Source organism: Boleophthalmus pectinirostris, unplaced genomic scaffold (genome assembly GCF_026225935.1).
Source record: "Boleophthalmus pectinirostris isolate CB_2022bp ecotype Guang Dong unplaced genomic scaffold, ASM2622593v1 HiC_scaffold_7, whole genome shotgun sequence".
Classification (NCBI taxonomy): Eukaryota; Metazoa; Chordata; class Actinopteri; order Gobiiformes; family Gobiidae; genus Boleophthalmus; species Boleophthalmus pectinirostris.
Window position 1 is genome coordinate 1,644,511 of NW_026571473.1, and position 22,490 is coordinate 1,667,000.

The 22,490-nt window shown below is 41.9% G+C and overlaps 1 protein-coding gene across 2 annotated transcripts in view; it reads right to left on the reverse strand.

Annotated features, from left to right (window-relative positions):
• The window catches only part of LOC110162786 (DENN/MADD domain containing 1B), a 378,748-nt gene that overhangs the window by 60,795 nt on the left and 295,463 nt on the right, over positions 1-22,490 (reverse strand). For both annotated transcript variants that reach the window (XM_055165337.1, XM_020927684.2), the window contains 2 exons: positions 18,174-18,299; positions 5,142-5,243 (listed from right to left, as the gene is read on the reverse strand). In XM_055165337.1, coding sequence (XP_055021312.1) covers positions 5,142-5,243; positions 18,174-18,299 — 228 coding nt within the window. The remainder of the gene's footprint in view (positions 1-5,141; positions 5,244-18,173; positions 18,300-22,490) is intronic.

A 22,490-nucleotide genomic window follows, 5' to 3' on the forward strand; every position in this document is an offset into this window, starting at 1 on the left:
TTTCCTGGCAGATCCACACTATGTGAACCAGGACCCTGTATGTGTGTGTAAATATCCTGAGGACCTCCTATGACCCTCCACAACACTGTCACTCCAAAATACACACCAGTTTTATAACCAAATATAGATGAAAGATTCATTTCTCATTGTCCTTATTTTATTGCTGTAGCTGTTTCCATCAAATTATAAGTTTGGGATTGTAAATCATAATAAAGTGTAGTAGTGCAGTTGGGGGACCCCCAGCAGTCCCTAGACCCCACTTTGAGAACAGCAGACAATCTCTCCACATATTTTTTATACAGATCATTATCAGTCTGGCGTTTCAGGCTCAGCCAGTCCAGATTGTCCAGTCAGATTTGATTTTTTCAGTGACGCAAAATCATTGGTCACTCAACAATAAAATCAATTTTCAAAATTCCCTGTGATATTTCTTTCCTTTATTTTTTCCAACACTGACGGCCCACACGTGTCCTTGATTGGGTAATTCACCTGTCAATCATGCCAATTTGGAAACTGAGATTCAGCAGTGACCAGACTCACATCTTTGTAAAATATCTGTAAAGTAGTGAGGAAGTGGATCTCAGGCAAACAACCAGAGGACTGACAGTTACAATCAACAGTCACAGGATTGTGATTATTTATCATTGAAATAATATTTGTCATTTACACAGGAAATAAAGAATCAAATGATTCAAATACAGTGAACCTATAGCCCCATTTTATTTGGTTATTATTTATTATCTTCAGCATGAATAAATGAAAAGATCACACTCAGATGGTGATATCTCATACAAGTTTTGGCAAAAGCCACTTCACATCATTTCTTCTTTTTTCTTGTTTTGGACCACAGTGTTTCAGAGTTTTCCTCCTGATCAAAACACAAGTGACACATTTAATATAAATATCACCTGTTCTGAGCTGCTTCATTAAAACTTTGAACCTGTAGACACCTTCCTCCTCCTCCTCCTCCTCTACTTCTTTACATTCTATTTCCTTGAGCAGTACAGACACACACACGCACACACACACACACACACACACACACACACACACACACACACACAGCACACACACACACACACACACACACACACACACGCACACACGCACACACACACACACGCACGCACGCACACACGCACGCACACACACACACACACACACACACGCACACACACATTCACACTGTGACATAAGCAGCTGTATTACAATATAGACAACAAAGTCAAATTAACAGAGGAAGGCTCGTTTCCTGTTCGGATACTGTCACCTCCGAACCAGGTCACACCTCTCAACTTCCTGCACCTGTCACCCCCCCCCCCCCCCCCCCCCCCCCACACACACACACACACACACCACCACCCCCTAACCCCTTACTTATACACATCTTTATTTATCTGCATCAAGCTCTGCTACAGCGTCTGCTGTGGAAATATTTGTTCTCCTCCTCTGACCATGGCACAATTTTTCTTGTCACTTGATTTCTCCTCCATGTTCCACACACACTTTTCTTTGTTTATTTAGTTTGTTAGTTTCGTTTGTTAGTTTGACGTGGAACCGACACCGGCAGGGTTCTCTGTCGGCCTGAAAACACTGCCTGTGATGTCATGAAGTGGTAGTTTAATCCAAATGATTCTAGTGAAGGAGTTTAAAAACACAGTGGAGCACTTCCTGTGTTATTACCACATGAATGTTTTCAGTTTGAGAGAAGAACTGAGCCTAAATGTGCGGGACTGTGTGTTAAACGTGTGAATGAAACAAAACACAAGTCCAGGTCTGTTTGTGACAAGGAAAAAAAAAGTGTAAAAAAACAAAAAAAAAGTTGCACTGTGGAACTTTTCTTTTTTGACCATCACCAATGTTTGTCCATGGAGATATTACCTGGAATGTTCCGCTGTACGGCGTCACATTTATTTATCCGTACAGAGACAGCAGGTGACGCCACAGGGCCAAGTTCCACGTCAGGTCTGTGGAGAGGCGAGCCCACTCACAGGAAGAACGCAGAAAGTTTTTAGGTCGATATAACTCCACATTAATGAATAAATTGCAAGATGGAGACGTTTAATGCCACAGCGGGACGTTCCAGACAAAACAGAGGATCTCCATGGAGACCCTTCACCAGAAAAGTTACACAGTGCGTCTTTAAAATGTATGAAGTGAAATCCTCCATCTCCTCGTCAGAATGGAAGTATTTTAAATTTTGGTTGTATTGTGTGATGGACGTGTTTTGCTCTTGGAGGTCAGAACAGTCATTTGAACGTGGCCCCCGAAAGTCTGTTAATCAGAAAAGAGAAAGAAGAAGAAGAAGAAGAAGAAGAAGAGAAACTCCATCTCCACCAGCACAGAATGTGAAGTATGTATCAGGCGATTTATGCTGGACGTGTGTGGTCGAGCGAGGCAGGGTCAGGGCCGCCGGAGCGAGGGAGGACGGAGGGAAGGAGCGAGGGAGGGAGCTTTAATGAGAGAGGAGGAGGAGAGAGGGAGGAGAGAAGGAGGAGACACCAGGGAGAGAGAGAGAGGGAAAAGGAGGAACAGAGAGACAAGGAGAGAGGGGGGGAGAGGGAGAGAGAGGAAGAGAGAGAGGAGTGACCAGGAAGAGGGGGAGAGAAAGAGGGAGAGAGAAGGAGGGGAGAAGAGAGAGTAGAGAGAAAGGGGAGTGGAGGGATGGGGAGAGAGGAAGGGGGAGAGGAGAGAGAGGGAGGAAGAGAGAGAGGAGTGACCAGGGAGAGAGGGGGGAGAGAGGGAGCGAGAGAGAAAGAAAGAGGAAGTGGAAAAAGGGAGAGGGAGAGGGGAAAGAGGGAGAGAGAAAGAGGGAGAAAGAGGAGGAGGGGAGAAGAGAGAAGTAGGGGGGGGAGAAGGGGGAGAGCAGAGAGAGGGAGGAAGAGAGAGAGGAGTGACCAGGGAGAAGGAGAGAGAGAGAGGAAAGAGAGAGAAAGAGAGATGGGGAGAAGAGAGAGAGTAGAGAGAGTAAAGAGAGAGGGGGGCGGAGAGAGAGGGAGAGAGTGAGAGAGGTAGGGAGGGACGAGAGGAAGGGGGAGAAGAGAGAGGGAGGAAGAGAGAGAGGAGTGAACAGGGAGAAGGAGAAAAAGAAGAGAGGGGAAAGAGGGAGGGAGATGGGGAGGGGAGAAGAGAGAGAGTGGAGAGTAAAGAGAGAGGGGGGGTGGAGAGAGAGAGAGAGAGAGAGGAGAGAGAAGAAGAAAGAGGAAGAGCAGGGGAGAGGGAAAGAGAGAGGAGAAAGGGAGGTAGAAGGAGAAAGAGAGAGCAGATAAGATAAGAGGCGTCCACACAGACAGAGAGAGGAGGCTCCTGATAAGAGTCTGTGTGAACGCTACTGCAACAGAAGCATCTGAAGCAACGGGAAAAACACTCTCCTACTCTCCTCTACTTTAAATCTCTCTCTATTACAATCTTTTATTGTGTTTCATTTAAATGTATTTATCTTTTATGTTATTTCCAGTCAAACCATATCAAAAACAGCTCCTTTTACTTTTAGTTCAGGCAATTCTTTTAGTTTATTCTTTTCTTTAGTTTTGGCAATTCCAGAGCTGAAATGATCTAAATGATTCTAGTGAAGGTGTGTGGAGTTTAAAAACACAGTGGAGCACACTACCACATGACATCACAAGGTGGAATAAAGTGTTGTCTGTTTGAGAGAAGAACCTAGAAGCCTAAATATGCAGGATTTGTGTATTAAAAATGAAACAAAACACAAGTCCAGGTCTGTTTGTGATGAGGGGACGACATAAGAAATATAATAATATAATATATATAGATATTTATTTTCCATATGAAAGTTTTTTGTTTTTTTTGAGGGAGAGAAATGCTGAATCAATGCATCATGTAACTAAAAAATAATAATTTGAATAATCATGATTTCAATACTGACCAAAATAATGGTGATAATGATTAGCTCCACAGTGGAGCAGCTCTCGGCTTTTTAAAGACAACACAACCTGGTGAAGTCAATACTGTGCTACATTTCCTGTCTGGTGTCAGTATCAGGCCCTCATGGCTTTAGCTTGTCTTTCCTCCAGTTTTCAGTCTGTATTTATAAACCAATCTGACAATTTCACTTCTCCACCATCCACCTCCACCAAAACACCATTTAAAGTACACATTTACAAATGTGCTGTCAAAACACGGAGACAAACTGTAATGTGTGAAAACGCTCTGATTTTTGATTCTAGAATACAGTAAGAGAAACATCCTCACAGTGTGACAGAGGACGAGAGTCACACGACATCACTGTTTTTCTCTCTTTGTTTAAGGTGAGAGAGTTTCTGTCAAAAGGTGATGTATAAAACTGAAGTGTGTAACCATTATAAGTGTTATAAATGTGCAGGTGACAGGGACTTCTACAAACCCCACTCACATACAACGTGTGCTGCACTACACACTTTAGACCAGAGCCCAGACACACCAGCAAACTACTGTACTGCATCTAGATCATCTTTTATATGACAAAGATATATATTATACATGTTTAATATATTGTATTATTTTATAATTTATATACTCAATGTCAGTGAAGTTTACACAGCAAAAAGTGAAGTGTTAAAACTGACTCTCACCAAATCAATTTGAACATTTTCTCAGGGTTTATATGAATCAAATTTGTTCTAGAGATAATTGAACTTTTTGGAAATGTTAATGAAGTAATACTGGACCAAAGTTCCTATTTAACACCAAATTCAAGAGTTATATTAACGTTTTGAGAGTAAAAAGATAACACTTTGAAGGGTTATCCTGTTTTTGCTAAACAACACAGAGTTATTTATTTTTACACTTTTTTGGAGTTAATTTAAGATGACATTATGAACAAAACTGGTTCAAACTGGTCTTCTCTCGTGGGAGTTTGAAATGGTGGTGGGAGGAGCCAAAATAACAATGAGAGAAGCTGAATTAACTTCAACCATATCAACTCTGGCAAATAACCCCAACTCCAACACACATTTAACTTTCAAATAGTTAAAATAACACGTTTTGTGTTAAATACAACTCTGAAATAGTTTACTCTGAAATTTGAACCCTCCAGTTGCTGTGTGTAGGGGGATGGTGAAATATATGAATCACTATATACAACTATATACAACATTTAGCAAAACATGTCTCTATTAATGTGAGAACTTCAAACAACAGACCTGTTTGAAGAGCTGCAGGTTGACGGCCATGGACAGGAAGCTCCTCATGGTGCTGGAGCGATGGTTCACGAAGCTCTCTTCACAGAACGTGATCGGCTCCCCCTGTGGACCAAACAAGGAAACGCATACATATGAATGAATAAGCAAGTGGCTCAGTGTTTAAAGTAGTGATCCTCCAACCTGGAAGACACAGGGTCAATTCTCACTCTGACCATGTTCTATCGATGTGTCATTAGGCAAGACACTTCGCTCGCATTGCCTAGTAAATGTGTGTGTATGTTGTGAAGTGAATAAATAAAGCCGTAGTGGAGCGCTTTAAGAAGCTTAGACAAACATGTAGAGCATTACAAGTATTACTATTATTCTAACAGTATTTAGGGTGATTTTTAAAGGACTCCTCCTCTGCAAAATCAACTTTTCAGAGAGTTTAATCATGTTATAGGGGTTTCCTCTTCTCATTTACCTCCTGGAGTTGTATTTGCAGTGATTTGTGCATGTTTATGTCATCTTTATCACTTATTTTCAAGGCGTCATATTGCTGATCATGCAGTGCGTTCACCTCCATCGGCACACGCCCACTGTGACGTACTCATTTTCTTCTACAATTTTATTTTCTCAAGTCAGTGAAACAGCACAGTCATTTTGGTATGAATGAAAACAAAATCTGCTGCTCGTGAGCGTGATGTGCAGATATCCACAGGAGTTGAAGAGTTGTCGATGTTACGGATCTGTTGGTGGTGATATGTCACATGGGGCGACTCAGCTTTAATATCAGTATCTGTGTATCCAGCAGTATCTGTGTTTCTTTAGGGTGTTTCACAATTCTAAAATCATCTCTGAGGTACATAGAAGGCAGAGTGGGCACGTCAGGTGTTTGAGCGTGAATGTAGAGATAAGTGAACGCTGCTCGGGACACACGGTCAATGAAGACTTGAAATACAACAAATCTCAACAAAAATCCTCAACAAATCTAACACCAACTCTGTTTGTGATGATGTTTGCAGCAACATCAGCTCCCATTGGGCACTGCGTCTTTCTAAAGCAGTAATCTGTGAACTATTTCTTTAATTCAATCCTTTTAGATGACTATTGTGATTAAGAAATTTGAAGTTGTAACTTTTCTGGGACTTGGGTTTGTCAGCTGCTTGTCTTTACGGAACTGCTTCAACTTTGCTTACAGTGTTCCTATGGCAACAAACTTCTATCTTGCATTTATTTTTATTGTTCAATCATCCCTTGAAAAACATGCATTCCTGTTGTGAGTGAGCTTGCCTCTCCACAGAGCTGACCTGTAACCTGGCCAGATTTGACACAACCCTGTCTCAGGACTGTCTCAGGGACGTACAGACCTGGTTGAGTGCAAACTTCCTGAATCTAAATCATTAAAAAAAAAAGAAAATGAGATTGTGGTGTTTGGACAAACTAACCCAGTGCTTGGGCAGGACAGTGTGATTGTTCCTCAGTCCTCCTGTTGTCTCCTGCAGTGAGGAATCTTGGGCTGATTGTGGACTCCATGTTCAAACTGGACAAGCACATTAGCTCTGTGATTAAGTCCAGCTTCTTTCAGTTGAGGCTCCTCGCTAAAGTAAAATTCTACCTCCCACGGGCAGAGTTCGATAGAGCGATCCATGCTTTTGTAACATGAAGGCCGTAACAAGTAATAAAGTGTTGTGAGTGTACTACATGCATATATTAAATACTGAAATTATATATTTGTTTCAATATTGTTAATGAAGTCACACAATGAGTTAATGTTTAACCACTGACATCTGATATATATGTTTAAAGGTACCACTGTGTGAAAACATATATGTTTTTAAGGTATTCCCTTTGCAGAGATGAAGGTTGTGTCTTTTTAAGGAAATCCTTTAGAGAGCAGCTGATGAGGGGTCATCCTGGCTGGCACCAAACCTAAATAGATCTGGTCATCCCCATAAATGGAGAGGCTTCAGGGAGGATCCAAGGAGTGAACCTGGTCAACATATCATTTGCATATTCATGTGGATGTATATTTCTGGGTGAAGGGACAGACGCAGGTGTTCAGATCACCTGACGTAAGTCTTGTGTAGCTGTAGGCCATGAGGGACAGTGATTTGACCCACAGCTCTCTATTAGAATTGTATTGAATAGGGAAATAAATTTTTGTGATTTCAATCGATCATTTCCAATCATTATTTTCTACAATTGGAACACACTAACAAACATCTTGCCTGGACTATAGTAATTCTTTGTATGTAGGGTTAGACCAGGGCTCCTGCAGCATTTATAACACGTCCAGAACACTGCAGCTCGTGTGTGACAAATACTAAGAAACATGAACATATCACACCTGTTCTGTGTGACCTGCACTGGCTCCTGTCTTATATCAGGTGCAATTTAAAATGTTATTAATTGTTTTCAAATGTTTGCTCTCTATGGGTCCTGTCGGTTTGAGGTAGGGTGACCATATTTCCATTTGTGAAAACCCGGACACCTTACAGGGGGTGGGAGGTGAGGCCTCGAACTACAGTCGTCCCTCACTATATCACGGTTCACCTTTCGCGGTCTTGCTGTTTCGTAGATTTTTTTTTCTTTCTTTTTCTTTCTTTCTTTTTTTTGTGTGTGTGTCAATTTTGCATGTTTTTTTTTTTTTTTTTTTAACACATGGGTGAGTCAGGACTTAACCAGGTCTAAACCAGGACTAATCTTGGACTTAAGAGAGAGAAGACCGAGTAGTTTGTCTGCAAAGCGCGATCGGGCAATTGCCGCGTTTACCTCCGTGAGGTGCGGAGCTGAGCCGGTCTTTTCTCCTGCGTCACCTCTGAGCCCGTCCTGACAGTGAGTCCTGTTTCAGTCCTGGTTTAGTCTTAGTTCAGTCCATGGAGTAGGCAGCGCAAAAGTTTGATATAATCACAGGTTAACGGGCAGGTGCGGTTCTGTACTGCAGGTCTCCAAAAATGGACCCGTGCAGGACTCTGCGCTGTTGGTCTCCATTACGGAATAAATGAATCTTGGGTTCGTTACATAAAGAAGGAGGAAAATAACAAAAGGACGACAGCAGCAATAAGTTTTAAGAATAATGTAAAAAGGATTGTAAGTGTCCTGTGTGAGAAAAGTGTATAAAGTTTGTGCTGAGGGGTTTTACAGCCTTAAAACAGATAGAATCACTGTAAAATATAAAGTTGAATAATTCGTGGATTTCACCTATTGAGGGTTATTTTTAGAACGTAACCCCCGCAATAAACGAGGGACGACTGTACTCTCACCTCACAACCTGTGCACATGGCCTCCCACTTGTCTCGATGGGATGGAAAACTGAGAATTTCTTGTACAAGTCATTGTTAAATGCACATTTACGCTTCGGTATGTTGCAGACTGACCAACTGTTTGTGTCTGCTCGCTCCCTCTGAGTCACAGACCAGACGCTATGACAGCCGCTCAGTTTAATGCCCCCAATGAACGGTAATGAAAACCCGGACATTTCCATCACTTAAAAAATAAAAAATAAAATGGACGCCCAGGACAAGACGCAAAATACGGACATGTCCGGGGAAAAACGGACGTTTGGTCACCCTAGTGTGAGGGAGCTACTGCAGCCCTGTACTCTGCCCAGAGCCCTGAGATCAGCTGACCAGCTCCTGTTGGTCAAATCCAAATGTAGTCTCAAGACGAGAGGTGACAGAGACTTTTCTATGGCAGCGCTCAGATTGTGGAATAACCTTCCTCTTCCTGTCAGATCCTCTAAGTCTGTAACGAGACTGAAAACTCACCCCTTCTACCCTGACATTTAATAGGAGCTAGTCAGATTATCTTGGTGTTTGTACTGTAGTTTTCCCATGTTTTCTGTATATATGTGTTTGTAACTTGTATGTGAAGCACTTTGGTCAGCTGAAGTTGTTTTAAATGTGCTATAGAAATAAACTTGAATTGAATTGAATTGAACAACCCAAACTATGTTTTCTACAAATCTCCATTTCAAATTTGTTTAACGGTGTCACGTAGAAAAGTTCTATTAAACCCACAGTAACACAACACGTCACTGTAACACAACGCACAAACACACGTCCCACTCTGAGGTGTAATTAGCCGAGAATCTAACCCACAACCTCCTCGCTGGGGGGTCAGAAACGCTCAGCTTTCCTCCTCTGCTCCCCCACTCGACAAACAACAGAGCTTTAAATCACAATGTGTACCAGAGAAGTCCGCTCTAATTAAGCTCTGCCTCGGTTCACTTCTTCATTAACGAGAAAAAGGAACAATGGAAAAAAAACAACAAAGATCTTATTGCAACAGAACAGGCAAAAACGTTAAAATATTATCACAAAATTACTGTTGCTTACATCATGGTTTTGGGCTTTGGGCGAAAGAAACGCAACGACAAACCTGGAGGCGAGTCACAGCCGTTAGCTCGTTTTACATTCGCTTTAATTAACGCCGCTCCTCTCGCGTGGTTCTTATTGTCGCTGTGAATTCTGGTGCTATAAAACAATAATGCGCTTTGTCTTTTCGGGGTGAGATTACAGAGAAGAGGATGAAAATAAGAGTGTTTATAGAAGCGGGATGGAGGGAGGAGGAGGAGGGAGCAGTGTCCTGGATTACATCACAGGAAGAAGGCTCCGCTAGCATCAACTTTCTAAAGAGTTTGGAAAAGGACAGATATAAGACGGGTTAGAGATGAGAGAAAAACAAAATAAGTGTTAAAGGTGCTTAAAGGTGTGTAACCTTTCATTGTTCTGCCTGGAAACTAGTATTTTATTCACTATTTTTTTTTTTATATTTTAAAGGGTTATATTTACTAGAGCCTGACTGATATATTGGTTGATTGGCTGATATGGGCACCTGGAGACATATTGGCTATTAGCCGATATGTTTGCTGATGGGGCCGATATTTCATGTGGGCATGTGATACGTCGTTATAAAGCTTAGACTCTCTACATTATGTTCATTTACTCCAATTTACAGACAGATAAATGTCCAAATATGTGGCTCCACATCAGTATTTATCTGCGGAGTCATTTGTCTGTGTGTGTGTCCATACTGTCCCTGAACACACGTCACTCACATCACGTCACGTCACTCACGTGTGTTTGTTTACACTCGCAGACATAGATCCAAACACAGACATTATATTCTTTTTACAACAATCGGTTTGAGTCTGGATTAAAAGGACATTTATTAGTTCAGACTTGTGATGTGGGAGGAGCCTGTGTGAGCGCTGAGTGTTGGAAATGTCGACGAAGCTAGTTTTGGTCATTTGTTAGCGATTAGCTGCTGTAGCTCTCCCACATATACAGACTGTTTTCTCTTCTATTGGTCTATTGTAAAGTGACTTTATTGGCCATTTATTTGTTACTGGACCTGCATTGACATGTAATTGAGATGTGAATAGTGGTGTGAATTATGACATTTGTGAATATAATTATTACCGCGGTGCGCAGCATTTACGGCTAAAGGCTAATAGCAGTAGTTTCTTTACTAGCTAGTAGTCATGAACGAAGTCGGCTCTTTGAAGCAAACGACGGGAGCCGGCTCCTTATTGGGAGCCGTGTTTTCTCTTTCTTTGACTTTTTTTCTCTTCACACCGCGTGCAGACTCGTAGGAGTTTGACAGTGGCAGCGGCTGAAAACGAAACTTTCAGAAATCTGCGTATGCATAGGATAGAAAAAACGTGCATGTTTGGCTGTAGTTCAGCATGAAATAAATCAACCAGGACTAATCTTGGGGTCGAGAGACGGAGAGAGATAGAGACCGAGTCCCGACACTCAGTCCTGGTTCAGTTTTGGTTTAGTCCTGTTTTACACATGGTTTAGATTTGTTTAGTCCTTTTTCACTCCTGGTTTAGTCCTGCTTTAGTCCTGCTTGCAACAAAACAATCTGAAGAGCCGCTTGGGAGCCAAAAGAGCCAGCTGCTTTTAGTGAGCCGAGCCAAAAGAGCCGGTTCTCTAAAAAGAACTGGAATACCCATCACTAGTGTCTAGAATGTGATGCAAAAATGCCATTAAGTCAACCTACTGTCTGTAAATATGATGTAAAGAGGCAGAATAACAATAAATGTTGCCTAAATAAACCCAATTTAAAATCCACTAGAGCCAAACCTAAGTTTTTTAAACAATTCAAGATTTACAGTGAATTTTTACATCACTAAATATATCGGTGATTATATCGGCTATCGGCAGCTCCAACTCACATTATATCAGTTTCATTCTACTTTACATTTATTCAATTCCAGGTGGTTTTAGAGCTCAAAAATACCTTGAAAAACAAACATTGTGACTGGGAGGGGGGTCGCCCCTCCACAGATCTGACCTGTAACTTGGTCTGGTTTGGTCTCCATGAAGATAGAAAGGTTTAATGCCATACTGTGAAACATTCCAGACAAAGCAATAATCTTCAATCTCCATGGAGAAAAGGATTTGACAGACCCTCTAGCATAAAAGTTACACAATGTACCTTTAACGGGACAGTTACATTATGAGATGAATTTTGAAGCTTGTGTAAACGAAGAACTGTTGAATAGTTCCAGTATTGTCAAAACATAATCCAGGTTAAAGGTCCTATATTACACAAAAGTGACTCTTTAAGTTGTGTTTGTGGAGTTTGAGAATGTTGTTTCCTCCTCAAAAACAGAGCTGGACTTGTGTTTTGTTTCATTCACACATGTTTGAGTAAATCTTTATGACTTTACTTACTTTACTTTATTTAATGAGACAGGGACAGCACACAATTTGTACATGAACCTTAACAGGAGAGATGTTTGTACCAGGTTGTAGCACCAGCGCTCATTTCCACCTGTTGTCCCATGGCAGGTTCATTGATTGATTGTATTTAACTGACCTTGACTATCATCTGTTCTTCCTGGAGACCTGTGTAACATGTTTTGGGTTGATTCAGGAACCCGGGGTACTCGGAAACCCATCTAGACATGAGGAGAAACATGCAAACTCCACAAAGAAAGGCCCAGGGATCAAACCCGGAACCTTCTGGCTGTGAGGCATGAGTGCTAACCACTCAGCCACCGTGCCACCACAGTTTGTCTACATGTATAAAAGCTCAAAATGCTTTGAGACATGAAGTGGTAGTTTTCATTTTCCCTTTATCAGTAGGGATTAGTGAGGAGAAAATTCAGTTTATCGACTGGACAAAAGTTAGTTTGGTTGACGATTTTTCTCAGCTCATCCAAGCTGCTTCTTCAGTTCTGGTCAGACGCTGGTGGACACTTCCTTATATCTGCAGGGAGGAGCTAACTGCACTGAAACTAACACACACACTTGTTTACAGTTTCTGTTTGTTAATTTGGCCTATTGACCTGTACAGGGTGTGGGGTCTAATTAACAGAACAATTCATGGCCATAATGGAGCTTCCACACCTCTGGACCTGACCTGATACACCTGTTGTTCTCTTGTTTGAATTAGATTTGAGGATGGAGTTGAAAATAGGAGACAGATGGTGTCTGAGTCCATTTCTGTTTAGAGAAGGATTTTCTTTCTTAACAAAAATGGCTTCTTTCACTCCCCTCTCAAACCAGTTCTTTTCTCTGGCTAAAATCTGTACCTGGCTGTCCTCAAATCAGTGGTCCATGGCTTTTAAGTGGAGATGAACAGCAGACTGAGGTCCACTGCTGCTCTCTCGACTGTGTTGGTTCATCCTCTTGTGAAGTGTCTGCTTAGTTTCTCCAATGTAGGGTTCACTGCACTGAATGGAGTAGAGCACATTGCTTTGTCTGTGGCTCGGTGTTTTGTCCTTTGGTTGGACCAGTTTCTGTAGAGTGTTCGTAGGTTTGAAATAGACCAGGATCTCATGTTGTCTGAAGATCCTCTGCAGTTTTTCAGAAACACCAGCCATGTAAGTAATAATTCCCCCCTTTCTCCTGGGTTCTGATTCTCTGTTGTCCTGTGTTTTAGTTCTCTTGGTTTTGTTGAAGGCCCATTTTGGATATCCACAAACAGAGAGGACTTTCTGCACATGTTGTTCTTCTTTCTCCTTTCCCTCTGTGCTTGTAGGCACCACTTGAGCTCTGTGTTGAAGTGACAAACTGAATTTTCTCCTCGCCATGGATTCTAGCTGGACGACTGAGAGATTCTTCACACATCTTCAGTAGAGATTGACAGTTCCAGGTCTGAAAGCATCCACATGATTCTAGTGAGTGTGTATGGAGTGTTTTCTGTTTGAGAGAAAATAAAGTATATGATCTATTATTATATTATTAAGTTGATTTTCATACTTTTACTCATCTAGAATCAGTACTCAGTGGAAACCATCACACACAGAGAGAACATGCAAACTCGATTTTCTCTCTGTAGAAACACTATTTACCCCCCGCGGTGTGTACATCTGTCCTTCACACACACACTCTAACCTCTCCACACTTCATCTGCACTTGTAAAAATAATTTCTATTTGCGGCTCTTTGGGTTAGCACATGTGGAGACGGGCTGGAGGTGTGGAGCTCCGAGGGGGTCTGAGGGGATCGGGGTGTGGTGGGAGGGCAGGGGGAGTCAGCTGAGGGACCCTTACGCTGTTAGCTAGCATGTGGCGCTATTGTTTCATTTGCAGCTCAGCGTGGCTCCCCTGCAGAACCGTGCGTGTTCTGTGGAGACATCGGTCTGAAGACGAGAAGGTCCAATCTGTCTCCAGGAAAAACCTCTGAACATCACACACGCTTCAGCATCAGGAGGATCTGTCACAAAGACGTAAGTGAAGTTTGAACTTAAGATGCACTTTTCAGTTCCGGTTATTTTTATGGAGATGTCATTGTTCTGCTTGGAATGTTCCACAGTGTGACATTAAACATCTCAATTTTACATTTATTAATTTACAAGTGGTTTAAGAGCTCAAAAATACCTAGAAAAACAGACATTCTGACTGTGAGCGGGGTCGCCTCTCCACAGATCTGAACTGGGACTTGGTCTGGTTTGGTTTCCATGAAGATAGAAAGGTTTAATGCCATACTGTGAAACATTCCAGAAAGCTTTTGACAGACCCTCAACTAGAAAAGTTATGAGTTTCCTTCAGAGCTTTATAGTTAGGGCGGCCGCTTACGGTCATCACGCCCGGTCCTCACTTTTGCTGACATAGACTCTCCACCCCCCACCCCGGTCCTCACTTTCTCCTCACTTTGTCTTCACTTTGTCTTCGCTTTGTCTTCGCTTTTGCCCCTGTTCACTGTTTTACCAATGACCAATTTTCTGTGGGAAACACTGAAGTTACACAATGCACCTTTAAGTATCTGCTGATAATCAATATCTAGTATCAGTTGACCAGTCCAGTTTAACAGCATTTATTTCCTTAAAACAAAATTACAATAAGACAAAAGTGATCTAAATGTGTTGTTTAACTGTTATTTATCTTTGGTGTCATTTTTATGCAGCACTTTTCCACTTTCAAGGCTTAAAGAGTTTTACAACAAGAAACCACTCACACATTCACACACTAGTATACACAGACACTGGGGGCGAGGTGGGTTAAGTGTCTTGCCCAAGGACACAACAGCAGTATTCATCTGTGAGATCTGAAATCGGGTCAGTAGATCTGACACTCTGATGTTTATGTCGAGAATGGGATTTGAACTGCCAACCTTCAGATCAGAGGACAAACACTCGAGCAGCGTTTTGGTGTAAAAAGTTTGATAAGCCTGGTTCCACTACTCAGGCTGGTGCCACCTAGTGTCTCCACTCAATTCCATTTCTCTCCAGCAACTAGGTCAGGAATCAGAATACACTAGATGATTTGCAAAAACCCCAGAAGTGCGAGTTCAGGCACCAGCCAATCAGAGAAGAGACATATATTCTGTCTTGTCAACGATTCCTGAGATCGAGGATTTAAAGTCAGAACAAGAGAATGTTTGGTGAAGTTTATCAAGGGGAAAGACGTTATTGTCCTTCTTCCTATGAGATTTGGGAAAAGCTTAATATACCAGTTAACCCCATTAGCGGCGCATTACATACATCACGACCAAACAGCAGTGATTGGTTAAATGATAAAAAGTACTCACCTACAGTCAAGTGAACGAATTCTGACACTATGAGGTCAGACGATTTGTACGAAGTGAAACCGGCTGCTGAAATCAGGTTATGGTTCCACACCATTTGAATGTAATTATCTTATATATTTTCTCTGTTTAAAAATAAATAAATAAATAATAAATAAAAATAAATAAATAAATAAACAAATAAATACAAAAAGTATTCAAGTCCAGTAATATAAGGCTCAGTGAATGTCCAAACTAATACAGTCAAGTCCAGTATTTCCTCCTCTCTGTCTCTTTCTCTTATCTCTCTCTCCTCTCTCTCTCCTCCTCTTATCTCTCTCTCCTCTCTCTCTCCTCCTCTTATCTCTCTCTCCTCTCTCTCTCCTCCTCTTATCTCTCTCTCCTCTCTCTCTCCTCCTCTTATCTCTCTCTCCTCTCTCTCTCCTCCTCTTATCTCTCTCTCCTCTCTCTCCTCCTCCTCTTCCCTCCTCTCATCTCTTTCTCCTCTGTCTCTATCTCTGTCCTCTTTTTTTATCTTTGCTGTGGTTTTAGAGGAGAACCAGCCCTCCTATACCTCTGTACACACACACGCACACACACACACACACGTACACACACCCCTTCACACACACATGTACACCCACACACACACACCCCTACACACACGTACACACACACACACACCCCTACATACACCTACACACACGTACACACACACACACACACACACACACACACACGTACGCATACACACCCCTACACACACACACACAAACGTACGTGCACACCCCTTCACACACACATGTACACCCACACACACCCCTACACACACGTACACACACACACACACACACACACACGTATGCATACACACACACACACGTACACATACACCCCTTCACACACACACGTACACACACATGTACAGACATACGCACACACACACGTACATGTACACACACACATACGCACACACATAGGCACACACACACACACGTACACACACACACCCCACGCAGACACACAACCACACAGACACACGCACACATACACACACACACACACAGACGTACGTGCACGCACACACACACACACACACACAGACGTACGTGCACGCACACACACACACACACACAGACGTACGTGCGCGCACACACACACACAGACGTATGTGCACGCACACACACACACACACACAGACGTATGTGCACGCACACACACACACACAGACGTACGTGCGCGCACACACACACACACACACACACACACAGACGTATGTGCACGCACACACACACACACACACACACAGTAGACGAGCTCACATCAATAATGCAGCACACAGGCTCCTGGAGTCCACAAACTCCAATTAATCTCAAAGCCAAAGGAACAAAGCAGCAGCTATTTGACAAACAGGACTCACAGTGATACGCTGCGAGGAAAGAGTGATCAGAGGAGAGAGGGAGGGAGACGGAGAGAGAGAGAGAGAGTGCAGGTTCAGAACAGGTCTCACACCAAACGAGGCTAAAAGATCTTCAAAGAGAAAGTCCAGAATGTTTGTGGACGTTTGACATTTGAGTGATTCTGAGCTGCAGACTGACACAGACTCTCAGTGAATTAACAACAACTTCGTTTGAGTTAAACATAAATATAATGGACGGCTGGGCAAGAAACTGATTCAGGTTCACTCATTTGTTCAGGTCAATTATCAGATTAGCTCTTATTATTGGAGAGGGCCACACTAAGTCCTCTCTCAGTAAGACACTCTGGTTTGGAGCAGATGGGAGAGTTTGGAGGAAGAAATAAGACTCTTTTTTTTTTGCTTTAAAGGTACAACATGTGACTTCTAGAAGGTCACCTGCATGATTACATGGAAATAGAAAGTTAAAACCAACCTTAGGAACATTCTTCAAGTTCAAGTTCAAGTTCAAAAAGTTTACTGTTAATTCTTCATACAAAAAAAAAAAAAACACAGAAGAACTGGAGTTGTGTTTCTCACTCCCATGTGTGTAAATAATAATAAATGTAAACAGTGCAAAAGGTAAGGCACAAGACAGTGTTTTGGGGGAGTTGGGGAGGGTCTGAGTCTAAGTGTTCTTTGTGGAGATCTGTTCCTGGCTCCCTGGTGGTCAGAGAGGGGAGAGAGTTCAGCATCCTAACAGCCTGCTGGATGAAGCTGTTGAGTCTGGTGGTGCAGGAACAGAGGCTCCTGTTTATATAGATGTAATTCCATACTGTATAAGACCAGGGTGACCAGGTTTGACTACCCCAAATTTAAGATTTTGTAAGACCTTTTTAAAACCACTTAAGTGAAAATTAAGACCAACATCGCACTCATTATGCAGGTGAAAAACACCAGATACAATACACGCATCACGAATTTCGGACTTCCGGTCATCGTGCAATGCATACTGGGAAGGATCCTCAGAAAAATGTTTGATTTTACAGTGGGATGTGTCTATTGTCAAAGTCGATCTTTTCAAGTCTTTTGAACCATATCACTTTTGTTTCTGGTTCTGATATCTTCATATTTTACTTATGGAATTCTGACATCGTACTTGTGTGGTTGTTGGAATGTCCTAGCAGCGGAAAATAGGCTTCGGATTCCCTTTTGCAGTTATGGAGTTTGCAAACTTCTGAAGCCCGTTTTCCGCTGTTAGGGTCCAACAATCACACAATTAACGATGTCCGAATCCCAAAACTAAAATATGACAATATCAGAACCAGAAGCAAAAGTGATATGGTTCAAAAGATTAGAAAAGGTCGACTTTGTCAATAGACACATCCCACTCGGAAAACAAACATGGAGGTTTGATGCTCATTTTTTCTGAGAATCCTTCCATATTTATTGATGACTTTCATACATGTATTCAAATTGTTGTTATGTTTAACATTTGTTGACCTTGTTTTAATTTTGATCGTAAAACTTTTTCAAGAGAAATGAAATTCTAAAGACTTTTTTAAAACTTGACAGTGTCTTCTAGTGTGTGCATTGTGTCACCATGGTAACTCCTGAACATTCTTCCATAAACATACATACACACAAAATAACACGCAAGTCAATCACAGGTGAGAGTGGAGGTTCTTACAGGTTTGTATCGTAGTGCGTCTCTGTACGTCCCAAACAGAGCGGCCTGAGCTCGGAGGAAGGCTCGAGACACTCCACTGCCTGTCGCCGTGGACGCCTTCTTCAGTTTGGCCTTCAGAGAGGACATCTGAGGAGACACAGAGAGACAGTTACAACAAGAGGACATCTGAGGAGACATGGAGACAGTTACAAAGAGAGGACATCTGAGGAGACATGGAGACAGTTACAAAGAGAGGACATCTGAGGAGACAAACAAACAGTTTTCTTAAATTATTTCCTAAAAACATATGACTGTGATCCAATAACATTTATGAGGAGTTTTATAGAACAGTGTCCCAGCCCCAGTGTTCTCCACACAGGCCTCTGACACAGCCTGCACCCCCATCAGCCCCCTGACCCATGAGCAGCCCCCCCCCCCACTATTTACCATGGGTCCGTGATCATACAAAGCATGATAAATACAATAAAGTGTCCACTTATTGCAGTAAGTTTTAAATCTTCCTCCCTGAGAGCGTCATGTGAGGTTGGACTAGGGATGGGCATTCAATAAAATTTTCTTAATCGATCGTTGAGAGAATTAACGATTGATTATCGATTAATCATTAAAATGATCATCATTATTATTACTATCTGCACTACTAATCTGCATAAATAAATTCAACTTTATGACATATAAACCGTAACCACTCTAGAGCCACATCAGCTGTTTGACATTTTCATGTGTTTAATGCAGATTTGCGCAACAGAAATGAAACTTAAAACCACATGACTAATTTGCATAAACTAAGCGAAGAAAAAAAAACAAACAGCTCTTGTGTCACTGATGTGGCATGACTCAGGTGAATACAGGTTAGTGTGCCCATATTTGTGTTTGTGAAAACCAGGACACTGTACGGGGGGAGGGGGGTGGGGCCTCGTCATCGACATTGAGCGACTCTCACCTGGCAAAACTTTTTCATGTTTTCTGTGTCCTGGTGAACTTTTTCCCACTGGACATGAAACATATGTACCTGCTTTATACACTGTGCACATGGCCTCACACTTGTCCCGACTGGAACAGAAAGTGTGGAATTTCTTGTACAAGTCATTGTTAAATGACAAAATCTTAAAACACACCTTTTTACTAAAGCCTTTGTTAATTGTATTTATTCTGGTTTTATCTTATAAATTCTGCACTGGTTTTAGCTTGATCCACTGTTTTTCCGATGCACCTTTTTACTCATTGTTTTACCTGTAGCACTTTGAATTATTTTATGTAAAGTGCAATATAAATAAAATGTATTATTATTATTATTATTATTATTAAATCCACATTTGTGCTTCAGTATGTTGCAGACTGACCCACTGTTTGTGTCTCGCTCCTTCTGAGCGCAGAGACACATGTACACACCCCTGTTTGTCCCCGGACATGGAAGTTTGGTCACCCTACATTACACACAGCAACCTACATTCATTAAAATGAACATAATCGATGAAATTCTTAATGATCATTATCGATTAATCGACTAATCATGCCCCTCCCTAGTTTGGACATCACTCACTCATCACTCTCTCCCTCCCACTTTCACGTGTCATAACACCAAACCCATACTGGTCATATTTGGAAGTTCAGAGGGCGTTTCTAACCAAACCCATGTTCATTTTCTATGTAAATGAAATGTAAATGAATGTGGCGGTGTTCGTAACTGGGCGCTGGTGAATATGGCAGCAAACAAATTAAACGAGCGAATTAAAAATCAGCTTTAGTGAATCCCAGTCACACACGGGCCCATAAATGCAACAGACTCACTCTGTCTGGGAATGGAACCCACAACCTTCCAGCAGCAATGAGAAAGTCCTGCTCTAATACACCACCGTGCCCAGAAACAACAAGGAAGAAGAGAAAGAGAAGAAAGGAGGGATGAGAGAGGGAGAGAAGAGAAGAACGGACAGAGAGAGATAGAGGGGAGAAAGGGGTAGAGGAGAAAAGAGAGATGGGGACAGGAGCAGGACACAAGAGGCGCTCGTAATGAAAGAATGAAATGAAATGATCACCTCCAGATCTGAGGAGGAGACAGATCCCCCAGACAGAGTGTGAAGTATTCCATTTACAGGTCATCTGAGAGAAAAGAAGGAGAGGAGGAGTGATTAGGAGAGGGGGAGGAGTAGAGAAGGAGAGCAGGAGAGCTAGAGGAGGAGGAGAGTGTGGTGAGAGAGAGAGTATAGAGCAAACAGAAAAATAGGAGCGATAGAGAAAAAGAAAGGGACATAAGAGAGAGAGTGTGATCACGTGACGAGGAGAGGAGGAGTGATTAGAAGAGGAGGAGGAGAATAGGGCTGTGTCTTGTTTAAAGATGACAAAAGACTCACAGGAGCAGCGGCCCCGGGGAGCCACAGAGGAACTGTCAAGAGGAACTACTCACCTGCTCTGAGGGAGGGAGAGAGGGAGAAGAAAGGGGGATGAGGAGGAGGAAAAAGAGACTTGCTCAGTGTGTGGTAAGAGAGGGATAGAGGGGGAAGGGAGAGAGGGGAGAGAGAGAGAGGGGGGCTGCTCAGTGTGAGGTGAGAGAGAGAAAGTACATAAGAACATAAAAATAAAGTGGTGATAAATTGGTGGAGAGAGAGAGAGAATGAGATGGATAGAGAGGGGAGGAGAGAGAGAGAGGCACATAGAGGTGTGGTGTCCTCATTACTGTGACACTGTGAAGTCACTGAACAGAACTCTATTAGAAGTGATCCTGCCTCATACTCACTGCTCTTATTTCTTTATATTTCTTTATTTTTTTATTTCTTTATTTGTAAAGGGGCAGCACATATTAATGAACATTTCAAATGTAAAAATGTAAAGTATTAAAGTGTTATAATTTTTGAATGTTATATAGTAATGTAAAAGCCGATGTGGCTCATTTCCATCTTCAGTCCCTCGGCCTCAGGTTGATGTGAAATCATCTACAGCAGCGTTTCCCAAAGACTGGGTCACGACCCTCAGGTGAGTCACAAAAGAGTTTTTTATTTTTTTTAGGTCGTCTTGTCATGATCTGCATGCAGATCTGTGATATATTAAGAGCTATATTTAATGTCCAAACAGGTGACTTCTGGATCCTTTTATTGCTGCTTCACTGTTTTTCATTGTTTCAAACTTGAGAAAAACTAATTGTTCAGAGACACGATCACTCAGAACTCACTGTAACACAACACGAGTATCACCACATGAGTGTATCACCACACAAGTGTATCACAACACGAGTGTATCACAACACGAGTGTATCACAACACGAGTGTATCACAACACTAGTGTATCACAACACGAGTGTATCACAACACGAGTGTATCACAACACTAGTGTATCACAACACTCACTGTATCACCACACGAGTGTATCACAACACTAGTGTATCACACACGAGTGTATCACAACACTAGTGTATCACAACACAATTGTATCACAACAATAGTGTATCACAACACTCACTGTATCACCACACAGAGTGTATCACAACACTAGTGTATCACAACACTAGTGTATCACAACACTCACTGTATCACCACACGAGTGTATCACAACACGAGTGTATCACAACACGAGTGTATCACAACACAAGTGTATCACCACACAAGTGTATCACAACACTAGTGTATCACAACACTCACTGTATCACCACACGAGTGTATCACAACACCAGTGTATCACAACACGAGTGTATCACAACACGAGTGTATCACAACACTACTGTATCACAACACGAGTGTATCACAACACGAGTGTATCACAACACGAGTGTATCACAACACACGAGTGTGTATCACAACACAGTGTAGTGTATCACCACACGAGTGTATCACACACAATAGTGTATCACAACACTAGTGTATCACACACAAACACTAGTGTATCACAACATCACTGTATCACAACACGAGTGTATCACAACACAAGTGTATCACAACACTCACTGTATCACAACACAAGTGTATCACAACACTCACTGTATCACAACACTAATGTATCACAACACTAGTGTATCACAACACTCACTGTATCACAACAGTAGTGTATCACAACATGTATCACAACACTCACTGTATCACAACACGAGTGTATCACAACACTAGTGTATCACAACACTAGTGTTGCATCTGAAGCATCTGAAAATATTATTTACCAAGAAAAAGTTGTGACGTCATCTGAGACACAGCACTTCCCTCCTCTGGTCTTCAACACACATACACACATGTACACACTCGTACACAATCCGTGTATCATTCGTTCATTCATTTTTCAATATAAAACCAAAAATAAGAAAACGAAAAAACAGTTTTCTTCGTTATTTGTCTCCAA